This window comes from Oncorhynchus gorbuscha, linkage group LG05 (assembly GCF_021184085.1).
Source record: "Oncorhynchus gorbuscha isolate QuinsamMale2020 ecotype Even-year linkage group LG05, OgorEven_v1.0, whole genome shotgun sequence".
Taxonomy (NCBI): Eukaryota; Metazoa; Chordata; class Actinopteri; order Salmoniformes; family Salmonidae; genus Oncorhynchus; species Oncorhynchus gorbuscha.
The window spans coordinates 33,211,912-33,237,342 of NC_060177.1; the positions used below are offsets into that span (position 1 = coordinate 33,211,912).

Below are 25,431 nucleotides of genomic sequence, written 5' to 3' on the forward strand. Positions count from 1 at the left end.
TAGCAACGGATGACATAACTGGTTAACAGCAGCAGTCAGATAGCTAATTGAAACTCATTTGGTAAGCACGAGTCACAACTAAATACAACATTGACCATACCATACTGAATGGTAGAAAACCACCAAGTGTTTAAAAAAAAATACACCCTTAATAATAACTTGTTGTCTTTCATAGCACCCAGTGAGTCATTCTGTAAACAAATGTGAATCTTCCCTCATTTGCACTTCAGTGCACCGACCCAAAACTACAGGCTCGTAATCTGCAGCATAACAGAAGGACACGCAGGTTTAATATCAATTTGTTTATTTGTGCAAATGACATATTGATGATACTTATTCTGTTTTTGCTGATTTACAAGTAGGTCATACATACAATACATAGGTAGGGTTGAAAATCCAGAAGACAACGAGATGAATAGAACCCACCTCCAACGAAGATCTTTTAATCAATGTGGACGTCAAAGAAATGAAGGTTAGCCGCCACTGTATAAGCTCCAGTAACAAAAAGGGGCATCATACACATCAGTTTCTCCTACCACTCATGGAGATAGCCAGAGTAGGTCTATGTAAAAGCATGCACCAACGCACGCCGCTTAACTCTACAAATGGCTGTTAACCACAGAAGGCTGCAACCAGAAAAAAAGCTCAAGCCAAATGAGTGAAGCCGTTGAGAGAGGAGTGCAAAGGAAAATCTACAGCCCAGGTGTTAGTCCGTGGAGGAGAAGGGGTTGTGGGGTCACAGCGTGAGGTCAATGGAATAACTCTCCCCAGTACGACCTCGTAATGATGAGACATTCTCTAAAAACAAGCATTATTTAATTCTTCTGCATGACCATGAAATTATGACATACAGACAGAGGGGAGGCGAGTAGGGGTCAAAGTTTAAACATGTGCTTCCACTGGCTATATAATCTCCTTCTGAGGGTGACGACGGACGACAGAAATGGTCAAATATGAAGGAATGACAACACGCAGGAAGTGCAAGGCAAACCGTAGCCTGTACACCATATATTCTCAAAAGCAACACCATTAAATGCAACACCTAATGCTAAAAATGGTAACATGAAATAAAGAGGGATGATAGAAGGAAGAAGAGTGAGGAGAAAAGGATAGAGAAAGGGAGATGGAAGGCAGGTGTTGTTGGTTGGAATGGCATTTTTCCCTAATGGATGGAATACCCTGGTGTGAGTGTACATGTGTCTGTGTGTGTGTAAATATATATAGATATTTTTTTTATAAGTGTAGAGAGCCCTACAGCACCAGGCCCTCATAAGCAGGCCCCTCGGCCTCCGGCGACTCTCTCTGCAGACGCAGGTGCTCCAGTGTGTTGTGGAAGTGTTTGTTGATCTGCTCCGTCTCCTCGCTGGCCTCCAGGTTTGGCAGGTCCTCTCGGATCTTCTGGATCAGCTGGTTCAGAACCTGGACCGTCACCTACAGGGGATCAAGACGTTTCATGATCTTAAATAATAATTTCAAACAGGTTGAAATTAGTTAGAAAAAAAACAACAATGTGTTACCTACTGTATATATGCATAAATATACTCAGTTATAAAACAAAAGTTATACAATGATTAAGCGGGAAAAATTCTGTTAGTGTCTGAAATTGTCATGAATATGGAGCCCCTGTTCTCAGTCCCTGGAGGCCTGGTACCCTCTAGCTGTTAAAAAGAACCTCCTGATGCAGATGGGGTGTCTATCTGAGGAGAGTGGGCGGGTGAGCTGTAGCCTCCTGTCCTTCCTGCGCTGGTAAATAACCACCAACAGTGGGCGTCGCCTTGGAGTCCTAGCAAGTCCTAACACTGTTCCAATAATCTCAGAGAACAAGGGAGATTGGATGGCACCTCTCCGGGGAGCTCAATGTGACCGTCTGCACTTGAAGTGCTTTGAAAAGACATCAGGATTTCATAATGTAGGCCTGGTTCTGAACAAGCGTGTCAGGAATGAGTGGTAGTCCAGACGAGGGGGAAGAAATGTGCACATACCGCATCATTCTCTCTTTCGTAGAAACAGACGTATCGGTTCAGGATCTCAATGAAGAGCTGCACTTGCAATGACGGGTCCATGCACTGGTTGGCGATTTTCAGGGCCTTCTTTAAACACTCCATCACCCTCTTCCCGTCACGAATCTGAGGACAGAGACACAGGCGAGGTGTAAAACTCTACCACGCATTCACACACATGCCAACTGTAATGAAGAAAGAGGAAGTTGAAAGTGCTACGTGTTCATAGTCACTTCAGCAGCAACCAATCATAGAACAAAGAGAACCTCGTCCTGCATTTCTCACGCTTCAATACTCTGATTATGCATGTCATTATACACAAGGAACCTTAGAATTACCACCCCGCTTTTAAAAAATATATGTTTTTTTTAACCTCTCATCAGAACAGAAGACAAAGCAAGGCAATCAGTCTTAAATAAAGGTTAAATAAAATAAATACGTCTCAAAACTTGGTTACTAGACGGTTACTGCATGTCCCGTTACTATGGCGACACCATCTTTAGTACTGCACTGTTTCTACACAATAATTATATGTATTCCTCCTCTTTGTGATCACAACCCCCACCTCCTCTCCATTCTTTTCAGTGTTGCGTCCGGACCAGAAGAGGTGTGCACAGATGCTGACGGCCCGACACTGGTCTGGCTTCTTGAGCAGTTTGGAGGCGGCGAGTGCACACTGTGTCCTCAGCGGTTCGTGGTTCTCCTCGCTGAAGCATTTCGTTCTCTCAAACGTGCCGATGATCAGCGTGATGGCTGCTAGCTGAGCCTTGGAGTCGCTGATCTCATCCTCATACAGGGAGAAGGCCTGGGTGAGGGAGGGAGGAGGGGGTTCTCAGAGAAAACAGATATAGAAAAATACCTCACCAAAATCAGTGGATCATTGCTACCAACACAGGGCACAAGTAAACCTAAGGCAAAGAGGGGTAGTGACCTCCCTCCATCCCTCTTTCCAATATGTCACATTCTCAACCCATTTTGTCCCCTGTACCTGTGACATGAACTCGTAGGCCACAGTCTCGTGGTTCTCGAAGCCAATCTCTCCTGCGGCCAGCGCCCCCTGTAGGAAGAGTCTGAGGGGCAGCTCAGCCAGCTCAGCCTTGATCAGAGCACTGATGGTTTGGTGGGCAAATGAGAAGATCTTCTGGCACTTCTTCTCCCATTTATCATCCTGTGGGACGTGTTCAACAAAGAGGAAACAGTTCAAATCCACCTTCCTGTTTATTATAAATCATCATCTTCCTAAAAAAACGATATGTATACGGAGCAAACATATAAAAAAACGCAACATGCAACAATTTCAAAGATTTTACTGAGTTACAGTTCATAGAAGGAAATCAGTCCATTTTAATTAATTAATTAGGCCCTAATCTTGGATTTCACATGACTGGGCAGGGTGAGCAGCCATTGGTGGGCCTGGGAGGGCATTGGCCCTCTGACTTGGGAGACAGGCCCACCCACTGGGGAGCCAGGCCCAATCAGAATGAGTTTCTCCACAAAAGGGCTTTAATTACAGACAAAATCTCCTCAGCAGCAACCCCCCCCCTTCTCAGACGATCCCGCAGGTGAAGAAGCAGGAGGTGGAGTTCTATAGTTATGGTCGGCAGTTGTGAGGCCTGTTGGATGTACGTCCAAATTCTCTAAAACAACAGCTTAAGGAAGAGAAATTAACATTAAATTATCTGGCAATAGCTCTGTTGGACATACCTGCAGTCAGCACCCATCCACAAAACTTGAAACATTGGTGGCATTGTGTTGTGTGACAAAACTGCACATTTTAGAGTGGCCTTTTATTGTCACCAGCACCAGTGTAACGATCATGCTGTTATCTCACACCCCTCAGGTGGATGGATTATTTAAAGGAGAAATGCTCAGTAACAGGGATGTAAACAAATTTGCATTTGAGAGAAGAAAAAAAAGCTTTGTGTGTATGGAACATTTCTGGGATCTTGTATTTCAGCTCATGAAAAATGGGACCAACACTTTGCGTTTATATTTTTGTTCCGTGTAGTTAGGGTAAGGGTTACGTACTGATGAAGAGTTCTCTTTGTAGCGGAAGGCCAGCTGATAGGCAGCAAACACCAGCGGTGGAAGAGTGTAGCGAATCCTCTGGTTCCCCCCAGCACCAAAGTGCTTCCTGGCTGTATTCAGGATCTGTAGAACATGACGGAGACCTCCATTAACACATAAAATACATAAAACACATCTCCTGAAAACACATGATACTGTGCCGGAATTCAACTGTAGGGTGAGCTAGGCTTACCAGATACTGTTGGTCGGGGTCATCGGAAAGCAGCAGATGGATAAAGCGACCCACAAGGCTCTGCTCCTCAGCAAAGTCCTCTTGGTCGGGGTCTTCAGCGGGCTGGTCTGGCTGGTCCTGGATCAGTGTCGACACCAGGGTCAAGATGGCATCCACCTTGAGGGAGAGAGAAAGCAGTGCTTCAGCAGTGAGATATTTACAGTGCTTTCAGAAAGTACTCTTGACTTTTTCCACAAAATACAAATGGATCAAATTGAGACTGTCACCGAGGCCAATGGTGATTTTAAAGCAATTACAGAGTTTAATGGCTGTGATAGGAGAAAGCTGAGGATGGATCAACAACATTGTAGTTACCTCAGAATACTAACCTATATGACAGTGAAAAGGAGGAAGCCTGTACAGAATAACAATATTCCAAATCATACATCCTGTTGACAATAAGGCACTAAAGTAATACTGCTAAAATGTGGCAAATAAATGTTCTTTTTGTCCTGGATACACAACGTTATATTTGGGACAAATCCAACAACACGTCACTGAGTACCACTCTTCACATTTTCAAGCATGGTGGTGGCTGCATCATGTTATGGGTATGCTTTGTCATTAGGAAGGACTAGGAAGTTACTTAGGATAAAAACAAACATAATAAAGCTAAGGCAAAATCCTAGAGGAAAACCTGGTTCAGTCTGCTTTCCAACAGAAACTGGAAGACAAATTCACCTTTCAGCAGGGAAATAAGGCCAAATCTACACCGAAGTTGCTTACCAAGAAGACATTGAATGTTTCCGAGTGGCCTAGTTACAGTTTTGCCAAACTGGCTTTAAACTCCAAGGCAAGCGTTGAAAATGACAATCAAGCAATGACCAATAACCAACTTGACAGAGCATGAAGAATTTTAAAATAATAAATGTGCAAATATTATTCAAATCCAGGTTTGCAAAGCTCTTAGAGACTGACCCAAAAACACTCACAGCTGTAATCGTTGCCAAAGGTGATTGTAACATGTATTGACTCAGGGGGTTGAATACCTATCTAATCAATTTCAAAATAATAGAATTTTCCACTTTGACATTATAGAGTATTGTGTGAACCGTTGACAACAAAAAAAAGACCATTAAATAAATAAATAAATCCCACTTTGTAACATAAAATGTGAAAAAAGTAAAAAGTGGTGTAAATACTTTCTGAAGGCACTATTATCAATACGCTTTCTTGAACAGACTGGAAAGGGCAATAAGCAGCGAAAAAATAAAACGTATATTTTTAAATAAATAAAAATCAACAAACGGCAAGTATATTGTAATAGAGTTTAAGTTATATACGGTCAAAAAGGTATGGGTGAAGATAGTTATACGTTTGAGAGAAAGGCTTTTTTTTTTTTAAAGGCCTCTTACGGCATTAATGGGAAATCAACGTTTTCTTGAAGTCCCACTAAGAGCTCTCTTAGAAGAGACGTGCTCTGAATCATGGTTCACATTGACCTTTTCCAAATAGAAAAGTTAGAAAAGGTTAACGTGCCTTGAACAGCCAATATCTTGAAGAGAATTGATGAAAATACGTAGGCAGACTGCTTGGAAGTATACAATACAAAGAGCCTTTTGTGGATGCTTACCTAAACAGATAAAGTAAGGTAAAAAAGAGCCCAACAAAAAAACACTTGTGGGAAAGAACACAGCTTCATGTGTAATGTGCAAAAATGTAAGTAAGTAGCATATATCAGTGTGTACAGTGCCAGTCAAAGGTTAAGACACCTACTCATTCAAGGGTTTTTTCTTTATTTTCAAAATTGTAGAATAATAGTGAAGACATCAAAACTATGAAAAAAACACATATGGAATCATGTAGCAACCAGAAAAGTGTTAAACAAATCCAAAAATATTTTACATTTGAGATTCTTCAAAGTAGCCACCCTTTCTTTGCCCTGATGACAGCTTTGCACACACTTGGCGTTCTCCTAACCAGCTTCATGAGGTAGTCACCTGGAATGCATTTCAATTAACACGTGTGCCTTGTTAAAAAAGTACATTTTTGGAATTTCTTTCCTTCTTAATGCTTTTGAGCCAATTAGTTATTTTGTGTCAAGGTAGGGGTGGTATACAGAAGAAAGCCCTGTTTGGTAAAATACCAAGTCCATATTATGGCAAGAACAGCTCAAATAAGCAAAGAGAAATGACAGTCCATCATTACTTTAAGACATGAAGGTTAGTCAATCTGGAAAATGTCAAGAACTTTTAAAGTTTCTTCAAGTGTAGTTGCAAAACCCATTAAGCGCCATCATGAAACTGGCTCTCACGAGGACCGCCACAGGAAAGGAAGAACCAGAGTTACTTCTGCTGCAGAGGAAAAGTTCATTAAAGTGAACTGCACCTCAGATGGCTGCAGCCCAAATAAATGCTTGACAGATTTCAAGTAACAGACTCAACATCAACTGTTCAGAGGAAACTGTGTTAATCAGGCCTCATGGTTGAATTGCTGCAAAGAAACCACGACTAAAGGACACCAATAAGAAGAAGAGACTTGCTTGGGACAAGAAACACAAGCAATGGACATTAGACCGGTGGAAATATGCCTTTACGCTGATGAGGCCAACTTTGAGATTTTTGGTCCCAACCGCTGTGTCTTTGTGAGCCGCAGAGTAGGTGAACAGATGATCTCTGCATGTGTGGTTCCCACCATGAAGCATGGAGGAGGTGGTGTGGGTGTGCTTTGCTGGTGGTGCTGTCAGTGATTTATTTAGAATTCAAGGCACACTTAACTACCATGGCTACCACAGCATTCTGCAGCCATCCCATCTGCTTTGCACTTAGGGGGACTATCATTTGTTTTTCAACAGGACAATAACCAACACACCTCAAGGCTGTGTAAGTGCTATTTGACCAAGAAGGAGAGTGATGGAGCGCTGCATCAGGTGACCTGGCCTCCACAATCACCCGACCTCAACCAAATTGAGATGGTTTGGGATGAGTTGGACCGCAGAGTGAAGGAAAAGCAGCCAATAAGTGCTCAGCATATGTGGGAACTCCTTCAAGACTGTTGGAAAAGCATTCCAGGTGAAGCTGGTTGAGAGAACGCCAAGCATGTGCAAAGCTGTCATCAAGGCAAAGGGTGGCTACTTTGAAGGATCTCAAATATATTTAGATTTGTTTTACACTTTTTTGGTTACTACATGATTCCATATGTGTTATTTCATAATTTTGATGTCTTCACCATTATTCTACAATGTAGAAAATAGTAAAAATAAAGAAAAACCCTTGAATGAGTAGGTGTGTCTAAACCTTTGACTGGTACCTTATGTGTGTGTTGGGGTGTGTGTACTGACCTGCTCCTGGGCTATAATGGTGGTGTTGTAGTCCAGAGTGTTGCTCAGAACGTAACAGCTCATGCTTTTGCGGGACTCATAATCAAAGTACTCGAAGAGCGGAGGGAAGTGCTTGAGCTGCAGAACAGTCAGAATGTTGCTGTAGGTGTCCACTGGGATCTTCAGCAATCTAGTCAATTCTTTTGAGACCGCGCTACTGGTTGCAATGCTTTGAAAGGAGGGAGACAATAGTTGAGAATGAAAATACTGCAGTAGCAACGGCAGTTCTTTTCCAGCTATCTTTGAAAATTGGGAAATATAATAAAACTTCCAACTATCACATGCTGGCAGCAAAACAAATTCATTATTATCTATTTTTTGTCTAAAGCAAAAAGGGAAGTTCATTAAGACATTATCTCAAACTTCTTACAGAGATTTGAGATCATAGACGTGGACGTTTTGCTTGAAGTTAACCTTCTTTTCTATGGTAAAATTTAAGACTGCACCGATAAAGGAAGCTACACATCAGTTAGAGCGCTGTCTGCTGCTAGAATGCCCGTTCATTCATTTTTTATCAGTGGAACTTTTTATCAGTGCAACTAAATTACAAAATTAGTCTGACGAGCTGAAATTACAATAAGAAGCATTTCAGATCTGCATTTATAAATGCAGCAAGATATGTCTTACGCGTTTTAGCATATTATTTTCTTCCCCTGCATGAAAAACACAGAATTCTGCATTAACACAACCCCTGCTAATATAATTTGATTTTAATTTCCATTAATGTACATCTTTGGCCTGATGCAACGTTGAATTCCTCTACCAAACAAAGGAGAAAAAGAGCTACCCAGAAGATTGAGTAATGTAACACAAAGACAGGGACATGGTAGTGCTCTTACTGTTCCAGGTTGAGCTTGTTGAAGATCTCCACTGTGCTCTCCAACACCTTGTCCACATAGTCCACCCGGTCAGGGTAGCACTTCATTGCCAGGTTGATGAGGGACACCTGTAATGAGACCACATCCTCCGAAGGCATGTCCTGGCGGGACTGGGGGGGGGGGGGGAGAGATAAAATACAAAATAAGGTAATAACGTATCAAATGTAGCCTACTTCAGTTTAATTTCTTAAACTTAAGCATACATCAAGGTCATGAGATTGAGTCGATGAGAGGAAAACTAGACCTAGATTTTGTGCCAGAATTTGTCTTTTGAGTGAGAGTTAACAATACAGCAATAGAACATGTGCAGGGGAATTTTTAACGACCAAATCAATGGGAAAAATGGATTGCAAGAAAAGACAGGAGAAGAAAAAAAAGAGTAAAGTCTTTCTCCATCACTTACCTGTATAACTGTGGCTACTTGTTGGGAGAAAATATCAAACAGTTTGATTTCAGCAGGGATTCCAGGTCCATCTTCTCGGTGAGCAAACAAAGCCAGTCTAAAACAGAGAAGACCAATTGCGTCAGTGGGTTCCCAGCACAACACAAAGGGAAAATGAAAAAGTGCAATCCCGCGTGTAGTGTACCGATTGAAATAGAATCATATGTCGCAGAGTTTACGTCACCTGTCAATGAGAGCGATGATGATGTTTTTGACATTGACGTGCTGATGCAGGTCAGCACAGGAACGAAGGAATAGGTTCAGTGTCTGAAGGTGGAACTCATCAGGGAAGACCTATTAGAAGAGAGAAGGGCCAGAGACAGCAGAGTAGGGTAACGCCTCCACCATGTGACTGGTCTGTGATGAATCAGTAATAAACGTTGTTTTTTTACATGTAATCCCCTTTTCAGGACCCCGTCTTTCAAAGATAATTCGTAAAAATCCAAATGTCACAGATCTTCATTGTAAAGAGTTTAAACACTGTTTCCCATGCTTGTTCAATGAATCAAACAATTAATGGACATGCACCTGTGGAACGGTCGTTAAGACACTAACAGCTTACAGACGGTAGGCAATTAGAGGTCCCATTTATGAAAACTTAGGACACTAAAGAGGCCTTTCTACTGACTATGAAAAACACCAAAAGAAAGATGCCCAGGGTCCCTGCTCATCTGTGTGAACGTGCCTTAGGCATGCTGCAAGGAGGCATGAGGACTGCAGATGTGGCCAGGGCAATAAACTGCAATGTCCATACTGTGAGACGCCTAAGACAGCGCTACAGGGAGACAGGACGAACAGCTGATCGTCCTCGCAGTGGCAGACCACGAGTAACAACACCTGTACAGGATCGGTACATCACACCTGCGGGACAGGTACAGGATGGCAACAACAACTGCCCAAGTTACACCAAGAACGCACAATCCCTACATCAGTGCTCAGACTGTCCACAAATAGTCAGACTGAGGGCTTGTAGGCCTTTTGTAAGGCAGGTCCTCACCAGACATCACCGGTAACAACGTCGCATATGGGGACAAACCCACCTTCCCTGGACCAGACAGAACTGGCAAAAAGTGCTCTTCACTGACGAGTCGAGGATTTGTCTCACCAGGGCTGATGGTCGGATTCACGTTTATCGTCGAAGGAATGAACGTTACACCGAGGCCTGAGGTCTGGATCGAGGTGGAGGGTCCGTCATGGCCTGGGGCGATGTGTCACAGCATCATCGGACTGAGCTTGTTGTCATTGCAGGCAATCTCAACGCTGTGCGTTACAGGGAAGACATCCTCCTCCCGCATGTGGTACCCTTCTTGCAGGCTCATCCTGACATGACCCTCCAGCATGACAATGCCACCAGCCATACTGCTCATTCTGTGCGTGATTTGCTGCAAGACAGGAATGTCAGTGTCCTGCCATGGCCAGCAAAGGGCCCGGATCTCAATCCCATTGAGCATGTCTGGGACCTGTTGGATCGGAGGGTGAGGGCTATTCCCCCCAGAAATGTCTGGGAACTTGCAGGTGCCTTGGTAGAAGAGTGGGGTAACATCTCACAGCAAGAACAGGCAAATCTGATGCAGTCCATGAAGAGGAGATGCACTGCAGTACTTAACGCAGCTGGTGGCCACACCAGATACTGACTGTTGATTATGACCCCCCTTTGTTCAGGGACACATTATTCCATTTATGTTAGTCACATTGTCTGTGGAACTTGTTCAGTTTATGTCTGTTGTTGAATCTTGCTATGTTCATACAAATATTTAAGTTTAATATTTAAGTTTGCTGAAAATAAACGCAGTTGACAGTGAGGACGTTGCTTTTTTTTGCTGAGTTTAGTTCTTGTGTATGCATTTCCTACTACAAACCTTGACGCAATGACAAACTGGAAACAGTAGTTACCTGAATGATGCACTCCATGAGATATTCTTGAGCCAGGGAATCTCTGCAGTTTACTACCTGCTCTAGGACACCGGACAGCACAATCTGGGGAGAGAAATAACCCAAATACAATGCAACACAATGGGCATCCTCTCTAGATATACGAGACTTACAAATTTGTGTATTTTCTGCACGTTGTAATACATATTCAATGTAATATTTTATCCAATACCGCATCCCTCTTTGCCAAACATAATTTCTAAGGTAAAGTAGATATAATAGCAGAAATAAAACATCAAAAGAGGTGCTCAGGGTTAAGAACCCCTCTCTGAGCTTGACAAGGATCATCTTCTCTCGTCTCCACTCCCTCAGCTAGACAAACAACAAAGGCTAAACCCTACAGGTGCTCTTTATTCTAGAACAGTGCATGCTGTGTTCCTAGTCTCCTCTGTATGGCATGACGGTCTCAATTGAAATACATGAATACATTTGCAAGCCAATATCTGAAAAATGGCAAACAACCATTCTGATTAATATTAACTACACAGTCTTCACGGCAGTTCCAGATGACTCATACATCAGGATTTAGAGTTAATGTCAAAGGTTCCATTGTACTTCCAGTACACGCAAATGTACAGCTCTAGACGTCGATATATATATATATATATATGCAGACATGCAATCACAAACCTGTTTATACTTTTCCACGTTGACCCCCTCCAGCTGGCTGAGTCGAACCAGGTTGGTCCCGACCAGGATGCGCAGCTCCTGCCTCTCCTTCTCCCTCTTCTCCCTGTCTCGGCTGTGGCCCTGGTGCTGCATACGCACCCACAGCTTATTCATCTCAGCAAAATTCAGCAGCACAAAGTCAATGGAGTCGTTAATGTCTCCAGTCATCGCATCCTCCCCTCTGGAAAGAGGTTAGAGATGAGATCCTCATTAGGTGGAGTATGATATATCAAAAGGAATTATATAGGCCCTTTCATTAAATCAATAATTGAACGGTCACATTTAAAACTTCTGGGATGATTGCTAAACACCGAGCTCAAATCCTCATTCAATCAGAGGACAGAAACAACATAACGAGTATGTCTGGTTAACACACTGAGGCCTGGATTTCGAGTGGGAATCGGTCGATGAGAATGAGCGAGGGGCAGCTCAGGAGGGGAGCCGTGTGAGGAGAGATGGAGGATCTCAATGACATATTCCTTGCGTCCTCTTTTTCCTCACCTCCTTCTCAAAACCTTTGGATGAGAAAGCCAGAGGTCCCTCCCCTCTGACCTTTTCCTCCAAAAGGGTTTCGTGAAAGAGGCGAGAGGACACAAGGAGTATGTAATTGAGATTCTCCCTTTGTTCTTACTCTAGCTGCTCCCCATCATCAGGCAGGATGTTGCGGGTGCACTGCAGCAGGTAGTTTCTGAGGAACAGGCCTCTCAGCGGGTGCTGCACCCCACGACACATCTCCACCAGGTCCTTCAGGATGTCCTTACGCGACTGAGGGAAGGAGCGAACATACACCACCCCCACAGTGATCAGCAGGTAACTGGGGAGAGAGAGGGGGGTCATTACTTGTCCCGTTTCCTATTCCTATAGGGTCAAGCTGCATCTAGTTTGCACTGCCTAAAAAGAGGACATTGTTGTCACATGATTGATCACATATACAAGTAGGCTAGTTCAAGAGAACATGTGCAGCTTTCCATTTACACTTCACTTTATTCACTAGCTGACACAATCATTAGGGTGCTTGAGTACTCACAGTCTGGGGATGATGTTCCCTGCATATTGAACCAGCTCATAGAGGTCAGCCACCTTCCTGCCCTTGGCAAACTCATCTGTCAGGTACACCTCCAGGTAGTGGAGCTCGTCAGAGATGGCCATGTCTGCACTCAGAATTAGGGACTCATAGCCCAACTGTAAATAACACCAAACCTGGACATGCCTAGAACAGTCAAATGATCTGGAGAATGAAACAAGTATTTTTTTATGTCTAGACCAGAGTTCCATAGGTTGCAGCAGGTAAAGGATACAGAGTTCATAGTAGCTCTTTGGCGATAACATGGAGGTCCTGAGTTCACCCAGCATGTTAGATGCATGTTTCAATGCATCCATCAGCTTGTTCTTGTCCTACAGATGGAAGTGTAAACAGTACAGTTACATTAATCTCTGATAATATGCTGTAGTGTAACTTGTGGCTAGGAAACAGTGTCTCTCTCATGCACTAATGAGGGTCAGAGAACACAATATATATTTGCTATATTGTTAACACAAAAGACAAGGAAGTCAAAGGGCCCCCCACAGAAGGAAATAGGCAGATCTTACCAGGCAACGTTTCATCTGAAATGACTGGACCTTGACAGCCTGCACGGCTTCATCAAGTAGCTTTTCCTGCTCGTCCTGGGGTGACTGCTGTGTGGTAGGCTGAAAGACAGCACACTGAAGCTCAGAGGAATGCCATGCATGTTACTCTGACATACTCCACCATTATAGCTACAGTGGTTTACAGTTACAGTGAGCCGAGACATGACATTGACTCAGATGCTCAGTAAACTGGCTATGCCCCAAGGAAAATAATGAAATGATTGATGGTACTGTACTGGCCAACATAAACATCGATTTTGCTCATTTATAGTTATCCTAATGTCAGCGTTCTGGATGGCCTGAGATTAGAAATGGTGAAAAATATTAATTTGCCTCATCAAGACTGTAATAGGTGCAGACTTCAAGCTAGCACTGAGTCATTAGACTATCAAGTGGTTAACTACTAATTCGTATATGCAGTGTTCACACTAACCATGTTTATGTCTAGCTATACTGACATCACCAGAATGAATGATCAATGACTGACAGCTGATGGCTAACCTTTGCTTAGCCATCAACTATCTATTGAAGTAGCTAGCTAACGTTAGTTGTGGTGGCCAGGTTTGTATATTTGGCCCTCTGTCACGGATAACCCATTTCTAGCTTGTTCACTAGTTAGATATACCAAGTTAAATCGATATACTCTCTGATCTTTACTAGCTCCGTTAGCTAGCTAGATTGCTAACTGACTACAGTCTAGACATTTCATGAAAATACTAACTATCAAACTGTACTCCTTTGACTTTGTGAAATGTGTCCTTTAAAAAAGTAAGAGACAGAAATAATAATAAGACAACAACGACTCGGTCGATTCTTCAAAAATGAAATGTGTTGACAGTTAGCCTACAGTAGCCTTAGCCAGTTACTAGCTGGTAGGTAGCTATATCGTTTTTAGATAGGCCGTAGCTAGCTAGCGCCACACACAACTGGAGTCTGTTTTTGAGTCTCAGTATCAGCCATACAGCAATAACAAAAAAACAATACCTAAAATGAATGACTCAAACAGAAGGATTGGATGGACAATAATCACACGTATAAAGAGTAGCTATCTTGTCCGTTTCACTTACCATGATTATCAAGTTTGTATCAGCAAACTGGTAGCTAACCCTGAAATCGTTTCCCAGTCATGTGACTGCTATCAATCCACCCAGCTACCCAGTTTCCACTAGTTATCACAGTCACAAAGTCAACTCGTAATATATCGTAAGAATGAATAAACCCAACCATTTGCTTTTTGTTCTTAATTTAAGGTCAGGGTTAGGCATAGCAGTGTGGTTAAGGTTATGGTTGAGGTTATGATTAGGTTTAAAAAAACAGATTTTAAGAAGATAAATGTTAGAAATGGGCGGGGTTATACTTTGTGGCTGTAATAACTAGTGACGACCAAGCTACCCTTTCCACAGATTCGCCCTCATTGGCTGAGCCAAAAACAAAGTGTGGGAATACGTCTCCCATTGGCTAAATTACAGTTTACAATAGTGGTAACGCAAATATTTAGACAGCGGAGATCAAATTAATACAATGTGATGTACGTAAATATATTGTGAGTAGATCATTTGTTGCTCAATTATCTTTGTAAAAAAAAGTGTGTGTATTCTGTTGTTCTTTTCAGCAACAAGTACGCAAACAGACGTCGTATCGTCATAGCCAATAGAATGTCGAAAGATGGCTGGTGGGCGTGATGGCGTCGGACATTTTGGCGGCGAGGGTCTGGCAAGTTTTTATGTCTGACTACTCGACTGGAGGTCTTTGTTTTTTAATCTCTCGTTGGCAGTCACGGACATTTGTTATTTACTGGAAATGGAAAAAGAACTGCTTACTAAACTTGCATCTAAAATGGGTATAACCTCTGCAAGAATTCTAAGGTGGGTCTGTAAAACGATCATATTAGCTAGCTAGTATACTTGAGACGGGACCATAGTTCAAAGCTAACGTTAGCTAGGTAACCTGCTTGCCAACAGCTGTTATTATTTTGTTGATGTTTCCTAAACTCTGTTTTGCATCTATATTACAGCCAAGCAGAGGAGTACATGCGGTTATCCCTGGTTAGATGCACAGGACTCAAAAATACTACTGGTACAAGCAAAGCAATAATATGTCTTGAGCTGGCAGCAAAATCAATGAAGTTACCCCTGGACAAAGTACGTTTTTATTTTTATTTTTTACATTTAGCTTTATGATGACAAGGCACCTCGCCTCTTAATCAAATAACTAAATACCCTGGTATTGCTCCGCTAACGTGCCCTATGAAAACTTTCTTTGTGCTATGTTTCTTCAGGAATATATCGTCAAATTATCCGGGTTGAAAAATAAGCAGTATCAAAGCACTCTGAAGGCCATGGAATGCATGCTTGGCCTTGATTCTCACCTGGGACTCCGAGACCTTGCTGTTCAGTTTGGGTGCATGGATGCAGTCAAAGTAGCAACCAAAATACTAGAACGGTGAGGACTTGAAGAGTAGCCTACATCTGGCCAACACAACTATTCTATAAATCTTTTGGAAGCTACTATATTAAGCAAGTCTTCTTTCCTGAGCAAGACAGTCCCAAATATCGTATAAGTTTATCAATGTAAATATGTTCATTTATTAAGATTAACCCATGTTTGTGTTCCAGGTATGAAGCAAGCCTTCCTGCTGCTCAGCAGAAAGATGTGGACCTGTCAAAACCACTCTTCACTACAGCTGCTTTGAACGCTGCATGCAAGTGAGTGTTACGGTGTTCTGTTTCTCCATAAACCATTCGACCTGATGATTTAATAAAATCGAATCACTATCCCCATATCCCCACATCTCTCCAGATGCTTGAAGATCAAAGTGGACAGGAAGCTGGTCACATCATCTGGTGCCAAAAAGGGAATCTTTGACAGGCTGTGCACCCAGCTCCAGAAACTGGGACAGGACATCTGCAGTAAGTCTGCTGTCAAATGATAAAGGGGTTTGACTAACATATGGTGGGAAAGCCCAGGAAGGGCCTTAGGATTTAAAAATGTACTTCTGAGCCATAATGTTCTGTTAGGTAACGATACCTTTTTCTTGCGACATACGCTTCAGAAAGCTGGTGTATGAATTATTGTGGCTTTTTTCATAGTGACCATTTGTACTTTTGCCATTTGTACAACATGCCTATTACAAGCAATCTCTGAATGTTGTGGCTGAAATCAGTGCTGGCAGTAGGTAGAGTTCACGTATGGTCCTCTCTCAGGTATGATCTTTAAGTATCTCTTGATTTTTTTACTCTTTTTTTTTTTTTTTTTTTTTTTCCTTATTAGAAGAAGCCACTCCACTGAAGAATCCAGTTAAAATGTCACATAAAAGACAGAACACACTCATGGAAAGTATTGAACAAAAAGAGGAAGGTAAATGTGACCAAATAACAACCATGCCAAATTCCTGATTATGTCCTTAGAAGTTTGGAACTCTTAATCTTTGCTGTTGTGCAGAATTAAAACAGTGTTTGAGGGAATATTTTCTGCAGTCTATCAAGGCCTTTTCCTCTATTTCAGAGGAAGATCTGCCAGTGTCTCAAAAGCAGCTGAAAGTGGACTCTGAGGAGAGTGCAACAGAGGATTACGAAGAGTGGAAGCGAAGAATCTTGGAAAATGCCCTTAAAGCCAAACAAGCCAATGCATGAAAGTTAATTTGAAATTCATTGCTGTTTTATATATTAAGAAAGAGTGTCGTGGCTGAGCTGATTGAGGGGAAAGGTTCTCACAAGCTTGGGCATGTGTTCAGTTAAAATGCTGTATGCAGTGATGAGTAGTGAGGCTGGAGCTCTCGTTTTCTTTGAATGTGAACGCTAATGAGCAGGTACAAGTCTGCTATGGAAGCACACAGTAGCTCCATATCTGATTTATTTCAGTTTTTGGAGAAGGTTAACTGAAAGGGGTGTTTTTTATTTGATCATTGTTTGTTTCAACCATGGTTATTTTATGCTATAAGCAAGCATGATACGTTTCTATTCAAACAGTACATTGACTTGTCTGCCCCTCAGTGGTCATGTGTGAGATGTACTCTTAAGAGAATTCTGCTGGGCTATGTGTTGGATATGTACAGTTTTAAGATGAACATTCTGTGGTGTTTTAAAACGGCTAACTACAATTTCCCTCATTTTGTAAGATCACAATTTATGGTGGATTATAGACTGTTTTAACAGTTGGCAGCTGGCATTATCAACTGTTTTTTTTTTTTTAGACCACATTAAGTACCACAGTATGAGTCGAATGGTTCCAATTGTTTTTATTGTTTCCATCTGGGATTTTAGAAATACTTAGTATAAGTTCTGTGTTTCGTGTAGGCTTACCCCGGCGTGACGTTTTGATAACTGCACAAATCTCTCTCGGACAAGGTAATGTGTCAACACTTAGCATTGTGAAAATTGAGGCTAATGTATTGATTAAAACTCACCCTGTCCGAGAGAATAACACAGCTATCAAAATGGCACGCGAAGGTAAACCTACACCGAACACAAAATGAATTAGAATTTGTCAAATTCACAACGTGAAAAATGAATGGTGGGAAAAACCATTGTAACCATTTTTGTGTTTATGGGTGTTATGACGCTTCTGTGTTGGGACTATTGACAATAGAAGTCAGTGGCCTTTTGTGGCTTCACTTAATTTAATAAATTAACATTTATAGTCATATTGAGTTATTCTTGCTGATTTCAAGTGGAGGTGGGGGACACTGTCACAAAATAATGCTATATGGGAACACTGTACAGTCAGGTTGTGTAGCACGCAAACAAGTGGCCTATTCAAAGCCTTCATAGAAGGAAAGACAAGACAAGGCCATCTGTGTGATTGTGAAGATTCACTTACCATATTCAAATAACCAACAAAAAAAAAGCCTTGCGAATAATTTGTCATTGATGTCAACTTGATGTAAAGCAGTTCAAACATATGTCAGTAAGATTTGTCATTAAATAAACAATTACACCTAAGTAAGTAGTAGGCAACCTGCTTGAAGCACACTGTGAGCCCCAGATAATTTAGTAACCACTAACATCACCCACAGAAAGACTGCACAAAGTTGTGCACTGTACCGTATAAAAAGTGAGTAGAATACTACAGTACATTTCAATAAATGTCCATTGCAATTTGCATACTATTGCAGATCACGTCCTGTTCTGTTGCCTCAGTCCAACTAGCGTAAATGGCAGGAATGCCTGCCATGGAGGTGCAGCACGTCAGCAATACACGCGAGGCACAACTACTCAGTCTTTGACAGCAGTCTTCTCACTGATATACAGTGTTTATGGGATGATTCTGGCGAAACCTCTTCAACCTGTTGGCTGCAGCAACCACATGGAAGTGTTTCTGCAAGGAAGTAGAATCATTGAATTTAGATCACTTTCTTATAAAGATTTTATTCCGACAATTCACTAACACAGATGCAATGTGACTTATGATGAGATTGCATGCGAACATGCGTAAATTGCTTCAGTCCTCACCTTCCACTGTTTATGAGCGGCCAGGTAGCGCTGGAGCTTGACTTGGGACTTGAGCCGAACCTGGTGCAATTTGGCTTTATCCTCCAGATTGTTCAGCCAGGCATGCTTCATGCAGCCAGTTGCACTGAGTCGACTGCTACAATACAGACCCAGGATAGGGGTATCAATACACACAGGTCTACAGCCCAAATGGACATTCAATCAAGAGACTTGGTTGACTATATTTTTACACGATGTGGTACAACTCCCAAAACTTGGCGACTTCCAAAAACGTATTTCCCCTTTCTGTTTCTAAACTGAGTTTTCAATGCCTCTGCCATTATGGGGTGAAAACATTCTCCGTAACCCATGCCTCATCTAATGTTGTTAGCCTATAATGAAATAGCTGCTGCTAACAGCAGGGATGTACCCATTCCCTGGAAAGAAAAGTAGTCTACAGAGAGAGGCTAATGATGAGCCCACTATGATCCTTTTCACCATGGCTGATAGTGGGTGTGGGGGTGAATAACACACAACTAAGTACCCCGATTAGGAATGACCAGATCATTAATGGTGACACAGCACAGAAAGAACAACAAGGTGCCTGTTGCCTGCCAGCTGACCACTCAGTGAACAGTCCAGTGTGGGAGCACACACAACTCACTCAGGCCCTGGCAGTGTAGTTTGCATTTAATGTGACTCAAATGTGCTACTTTCTATTGACCTTCTATATCCTGTTTACTCAACTCGTTTGGATTTCATGGCACATATTCAAATAACCCATTTAGACAAATGGCCAAATGAACCATCAACAGTCTGATTGTGATTAAGTGGCAATGAGGTGTATTCAGTTGGAATATTCCTGCCTTAGGCAAACAATAGGCCTTTTCATTTGATCAAATGAGATGGTGCTCTGGCCATGATTGAGTGGGGAGGACAAAGAGGGAGATACAATATAGATGAATAGGCAATCAATTGTAAGGAAGATATGAAATACCATTTAGTTGGAATCAGCAGTCTGGTAACAAAGTCCTTAGCTTCCTCTGTGACATTCTCAAATGCCTCTGAATCAAAATCCCAGTTGGCGTGAAGGATGTTGTTCATAGTCTCTGCATCGTTGTCCCCCAGGAATGGAGACAGTCCACTCAGACTAATAAAACAGGGAGATATTCTGGGTTAGTTACATTTTCATACAGTCCTTCTATACACTGACTCATTAGAAAGACAAAGCAGTCATCAAAGTCATGATGCTACAGAGAGCTCTGCCTCAGTGCCCTGTTGCATGGAATGAAAAGTACGGGCCTGGTATGTAAATATGAAGTTTGAGAATATGAATCTTAGACCCATAACACACTTCAACACAAAAGAGTGTGGGCATTGGTTACGAAGGAGCAGAAGTGTGTGCCACGTTCCAGAGAAATTGAAACAAAACACACTCACACGCTGATGCTTACTCTAAATAGAATATAATTCAATTAGCACCATGGAGCCCTGGGTAGTGCTAGGTATTCAGGCAAGCTGGTGGGCATAGAGTGTGACAGCCACACATTCTTATTTTGGGCGAACCCTCCTAAATCTCCTTGGACAGCTGTCAGTTTATTATCATTCATTGAATCTGCCGTGTCCTGTGAAAAAACAGACGGCCATTGGGATGCACACAGTTCATTCAAGGCCATGGTTGAGGCTGACAGGCAACGTTGCGAGGGGGCAGCAGTGGGTATGAATTTAGTCTTAGCTGAACAGTGTGCTAGTGTGGGTGACAAGAGACAAATGTGCATTTATAGATGGATTGCAAGCATGTTTCCGGTGGCTAGGATACCATTGGTTGACCCTTTACAACAGATCAGATCCTCATGTTACACACTGTGTCCACTGTGTTACAAGGTATGACTGATGCTGCTGCCTTGCAGAGGTGTGTGGTGAGTTTATTTGTCAAGCGGAGGTGGTTCTCTCTCTCTGTGTGTGTGTGTGTGTGTGTGTGTGTGTGTGTGTGTGTGTGTGTGTGTGTGTGTGTGTGTGTGTGTGTGTGTGTGTGTGTGTGTGTGTGTGTGTGTGTGTGTGTGTGTGTGTGTGTGTGTGTGAGAGACTCACAGCATATAAGTAATGACTCCCACACTCCACATGTCCGTTGGGAATGAGACAAAGTCGTAGTTGACCACCTCAGGAGCCAGAAATTCTGGGGTGCCAAAATTGACCTTTAGTTTCTCTCTGGGTCTGTACCTGAGGGGAGACAAGCACATTTGAACTATGGGAACATAAAGATCCCACGTCTTACAACAGAGCTTCATGGGTGGAGACTCAGAGTTACAGAGATGGCCAACTTTTTACCAAGCTGTCTACTGGGTGACTGTTACCATGACTACTCAATTGAGAATGATGGGAAAAGGGGGATGTCAATAGATGAGATTTGTAGATTAAAACAGTTATGGTCACTGAATGGAGAAAATACTGAGAAACATACTTTCTGGCCAGACCAAAGTCTATTATCTTGATCTGGTTCCCTGTGGAGTTGACACAAAGAATGTTCTCTGGCTGAGAGGAAACAAGGAGAGAATGTAAGAATCCTCACACCAGGGGGATACGTAATATAATTCAAATCCATGTCAAACTAACAAGTCATGCAATATATTCTATGTATAGGTTACGCTTTTTACCTTGAGGTCTAAATGAAGAATATATTGCTGATGGAGGTACTGTACCCCCTCACAGATTTGTCTCATAAACACGATGGCATCCAGCTCTGTCAGCAGGTAGTTCTCGTCAACGATCCGGTCAAACAACTCGCCACCGTCCACACTGCAAAGACAGGGAGCTGGTCAGTGCCGGAAAAGTGATATTGTGCTACTGTGCAAGAAGCAAAGAAGAGCTGAGGAAATTAAGTGGCATAAGAGGTTAATTCCACTAAAACATTGCTTTATAGCCTGGAACAGTGTTTGCCGTACCCACATGAAATGCAGATAGGTGGTGCTATTAGAGTTGCAATTTCTAAATACTGACTTAATGCGAATAATGACTTACTACTCCATAATAAGCGTAAGGTTTGTCCGTGACTCAAAGGCATCATAAAGCTGAATCAGATTCACATGGTTAAGTTGGTTCATCACTCCTATTTCATTCTTCACTTCCTCCTTTGTTACCCAGTGGGAGGAAGGACAGAGAGAGAGAGAGAGAATAAGGAAATAAGAGAAGAGAGAGCAGGAAGTCACTCAACCTCAGCAAAAAGGAAATCACAATCTATCACATTTCATGATTCTAGAGAAAAAAATAATCAAACCACTCTGGAGGGTGCTTATACCCAATACCAATTATACGTATATGTCACTATACCTTAAACTTATTAATTGAACAATGTATTATGCAGACCTGGGTTCAAATCAATGATGTATACAAACCCTGGATTGCTGATGCTATTTATTGGCCAGTGAGAGGCTTTGAAGCCACCGGTCGGCCATATTGGCACTACCAGTAGGCACAGTCCTCCATATGAATGAATGGAATTCTACAGTATTTCAATTAAATGTTCAAGGTGAAAATGTAAAATTACATTTATAAGTATTTTTGCTGTTGTAGTGGGGACAGTAACATTAGTAATATACAAAATATATACTAAGATTTAAAAGGTATACATTAAGGTGTCTGTAATAGAATAAATGTTGCAAAAACAAATGTAGACATTAGTAAATGCATTTCTATAGCTTCCAAAATATTTTTTACAATGGTGGGGGAGTGACAAAATGGAGGCATGGTGGCTTCAACACAGCTTCAACCCCCCCCCATCAGGCATCTATTAATGTGGCCCCAATAAATGACTTATATTGAAATTATTTGAAAGTATTTTCAAATTATTTCCTATAAATAGTCTACTATTTAAAAGTATTTTCAAATACTTCTTTCCAAATACATTATTTCAAATACATAACCGACCTGGGCTAAATGCATGGGAGTGTATTTGAGTCAGTGTATTTGACTATTTTCAAATACATGCAAATGTATTTTCCAAACACATTCCAATATTAAAATACTTATCTTTTACAATAACAATTTGTAAAAGACAAGTATTTTAATTTGGAAGTAATTGAAATATCCTAAAAATATATTATATTATATGATATTATTCCAGTAAGAAACAAATTAAAAGTGGATGTTTCTGATATTTAGGAGTACAAAAGAGCCATTTGCCATTCTGACCAAACAGAAATGTATTACCTCTGAACAAAATGCGTACATCACATATTGGACATGAGAAACATCGTACTTTGCTCAGTGTATGATTGATTAAGAAATGCATTATTAATCACAATTTCAATATCAGCTTTCTGTACCAGCTTTCTGTTGTACTCATTCAATGTGTCAATAAAGGCAAGGTCAGAAGAGAAGCCAAAAATGCATCGTTAAAAAAAAATGCTTATAAAGAGAGTGTGGTGATTAGCAGGTGTAATAGGAGGCGAAGGATGTGAAATGAATCCTGACGGGAGCCATGATGGATTTTGGGTAAAAGAGACACAGGTGTGTGCTGTGTGCGTTCTCAGCGAGTGTGTGTCTGTGAGTGTCAAAGAGAAATGGAAAGAGTAAGAATAGAACATCTAAATATGTGTAAAAATATGCAGAAATCAATCTGCCATTTCCTGGACATATCTTTTCAATAACCAACAATATTGTTTTTTCAGCTGTTTGAAGCTGGTGTACAGATCCGAAATTAAAAGACGCAAATATGAAACTTACCAACGGGAAGCATAGAAATAGTGCACATAGAACAGATCTACCGCTTCTTATGCCGGGTGTACACTACACGACTTTCAAAATCCAAACATCGCTGAACCTCTCACATTAAACAACCGTCTTTCCTGTGGTGATTTGTCTTGCTTGCCGATCTGGCACAGACGGGGTGTCACACACTACAAGATTCTTCACTTGGTCATGAGGATTCTCCACACCACCACGCTGTCTTGTGAAAACAATGACGTGACGATGTGATTAGATTGTTAATGTAGCTAGAACATTCACGCTTGCCATTCCAGTCAGACATTCACGCTTGCCATTCACACTTGCCATACAGAGTTGAAATTTGTAGCCAGCATTTTGAATTCAATAACATTGCTTCTGAACTTCATAGCTGAACTTCTGAACTTTTAACATTGCTTCTGAACTTCATAACGATTTGACACCTTTGCTTTGGTCAAAGGCATGTACAAATGCATATCACCCTGCATCCCACTGCTGGCTTGCCTCTGAAGCTAAGCAGGGTTGGTCATGTTCGGTCCCTGGACAGGATACCAGATGCTACTGGAAGTGGTGTTGGAGGGCCTGTAGGAGGCACTCTTTCCTCTGGTCTACAAAAATATCCCAGGGTAGTGATTGGGGACATTGCCCTGTATATGGTGCCCTCTTTCGGATGGGACATTAAACGGGTGTCCTGACTCTCTGTGGTCACTAAAGATCCCATGGCACTTACGGTAAGAATAGGGGAGTTAACACCGGTGTCCTGGCTAAATTCCCAAACTGGCCCTCATACCATCATGGCCACCTAATCATCCCCAGCCTCCAATTGGCTCATTCATCCCCCTTCCTCTCCCCTGTAACCATTCCCTGTGTTGTTGCTATAAATGAGACTGTGTTCTCAGTCAATTTACCTGGTAAAAGAAATAAAGCGTCTGCTAAATGGCATATATTATTATTATTATATTATAAAATACTAGTGGTAGGCATGGCTCCTGCTGGAGAGTCTACACATCCTGGGTGATGTGGAACAACGTCATCATCTCACTGGCTTCTTCTCTGGCGATCTCTCATTGACCTATTACTGACCACCGTTCACAAAAGATGTCGTGCACATCTCAAACAAAACAGGAGCTTTGCAGATTTTGTGCTGATAAAATCAAACTCGTTTGAAAATATCGGGGCGTCTGGGACTGCTCAAAGATGAGATCGGTAGCCCTCAGATTGTTTCTCTGACACACTCATGTTAAATGAGTTGGTGACATGGGGATTTTGTCTCTGATCTCAAAAGCTTGTCTGGGATAGCTAAATCAGGGCCAAAATCGTGTAGTGTACACACATTTGGTCGGGTCACAGCTTTAACTTTGTTGCGTAGTCATTTTTAATTTTGAGATATAGAGAGAGCTTGTGTGTGTGTGTGTGTGTGTGTGTGTGTGTGTGTGTGTGTGTGTGTGTGTGTGTGTGTGTGTGTGTGTGTGTGTGTGTGTGTGTGTGTGTGTGTGTGTGTATGCGCGCGTGCGCGTTTGTACGTGTGAGTATCTCTTTAAGCTGCGGCTAGAGAATTGCTCACATAGAACCTCATAAATAAACTTGACAGGAACATAGAGAGAGGTCAGGGTGGGTGGTGAAAGGTTGGGAGTCAGAGAGAGGAGGGGTACAAAGACCACAGGTCTGTTGTTGTATATCCACTTACTCTCTCCCTCATTCCCTTTACTTTGATCAACTTCGCCGCGAGGATTAGGCCCGACGACAGTTCTGCACACTTATGGACCTGCCCAAAACGTCCCCTGTGGAAACAAGGACACATATGAGTGCACAGATACTTTACATACATGCTAAAGAGACAGGTGAGAACTCAAATATTTGTTCATAGACATTGATGAACACACATACACCCAAGCACAGAGTCTCAACGCGGTATTCTCAGAATCCGAGCTTCAGGTTATGCAGAACCTTTAAAATGCTAGAACTCAAGGCTACAGACACCCTGACAAAGGCACCAAAGGGCACAGACCCACAAGCAGTCAACCTTGAGGGGGTATCCTTTGCGTTGACCTCTGTCAGGGCTTTGCTGACATACTCCAAGGACCTGTTTTACTCCTCTTGTTTCATTGGAAG

At 42.0% G+C, this 25,431-nt stretch overlaps 3 protein-coding genes across 6 annotated transcripts in view; 1 reads left to right on the top strand and 2 right to left on the bottom strand.

The window, feature by feature from the left end:
- Window positions 1–287: 287 nt before the first annotated feature.
- LOC124035851 (vacuolar protein sorting-associated protein 35-like) lies at window positions 288–14,417 on the bottom strand. Of its 3 annotated transcripts, none has more exons than XM_046349647.1 (17): window positions 14,236–14,417; window positions 13,130–13,213; window positions 12,838–12,934; window positions 12,567–12,690; window positions 12,171–12,353; window positions 11,501–11,720; window positions 10,832–10,915; window positions 9,123–9,232; window positions 8,900–8,996; window positions 8,458–8,606; window positions 7,580–7,787; window positions 4,261–4,416; window positions 4,029–4,151; window positions 2,989–3,168; window positions 2,566–2,805; window positions 1,983–2,126; window positions 288–1,431 (listed from the first exon to the last, which is right to left on the bottom strand). In XM_046349647.1, exons 1-17 carry the CDS (start codon window positions 14,236–14,238, stop codon window positions 1,252–1,254), a joined length of 2,382 nt encoding a protein of 793 aa, XP_046205603.1. In that variant the 5' UTR covers window positions 14,239–14,417; the 3' UTR covers window positions 288–1,251. The 3 variants fall into 3 exon arrangements, with proteins under 3 accessions (XP_046205603.1, XP_046205602.1, XP_046205601.1); XM_046349646.1 differs by having other exon boundaries at window positions 13,130–13,216; XM_046349645.1 differs by having other exon boundaries at window positions 13,130–13,228.
- Window positions 14,418–14,607: 190 nt separating this feature from the next.
- On the top strand, window positions 14,608–17,810 carry orc6 (origin recognition complex, subunit 6). The gene is made up of 7 exons (XM_046349649.1): window positions 14,608–15,033; window positions 15,183–15,309; window positions 15,447–15,610; window positions 15,784–15,873; window positions 15,968–16,077; window positions 16,439–16,525; window positions 16,673–17,810. Exons 1-7 carry the CDS (start codon window positions 14,969–14,971, stop codon window positions 16,798–16,800), a joined length of 771 nt encoding a protein of 256 aa, XP_046205605.1. The 5' UTR covers window positions 14,608–14,968; the 3' UTR covers window positions 16,801–17,810.
- Window positions 17,811–18,016: 206 nt separating this feature from the next.
- The window catches only part of mylk3 (myosin light chain kinase 3), a 37,002-nt gene continuing 29,587 nt past the window's right edge, over window positions 18,017–25,431 (bottom strand). For both annotated transcript variants that reach the window (XM_046349644.1, XM_046349643.1), the window contains exons 6-13: window positions 25,007–25,100; window positions 21,616–21,725; window positions 21,252–21,393; window positions 21,059–21,129; window positions 20,689–20,817; window positions 19,595–19,747; window positions 18,619–18,754; window positions 18,017–18,484 (exon numbers count right to left, since the gene is read on the bottom strand). In XM_046349644.1, the coding sequence (XP_046205600.1) occupies window positions 18,404–18,484; window positions 18,619–18,754; window positions 19,595–19,747; window positions 20,689–20,817; window positions 21,059–21,129; window positions 21,252–21,393; window positions 21,616–21,725; window positions 25,007–25,100 (916 nt within the window). In that variant the 3' untranslated portion in view covers window positions 18,017–18,403. The remainder of the gene's footprint in view (window positions 18,485–18,618; window positions 18,755–19,594; window positions 19,748–20,688; window positions 20,818–21,058; window positions 21,130–21,251; window positions 21,394–21,615; window positions 21,726–25,006; window positions 25,101–25,431) is intronic.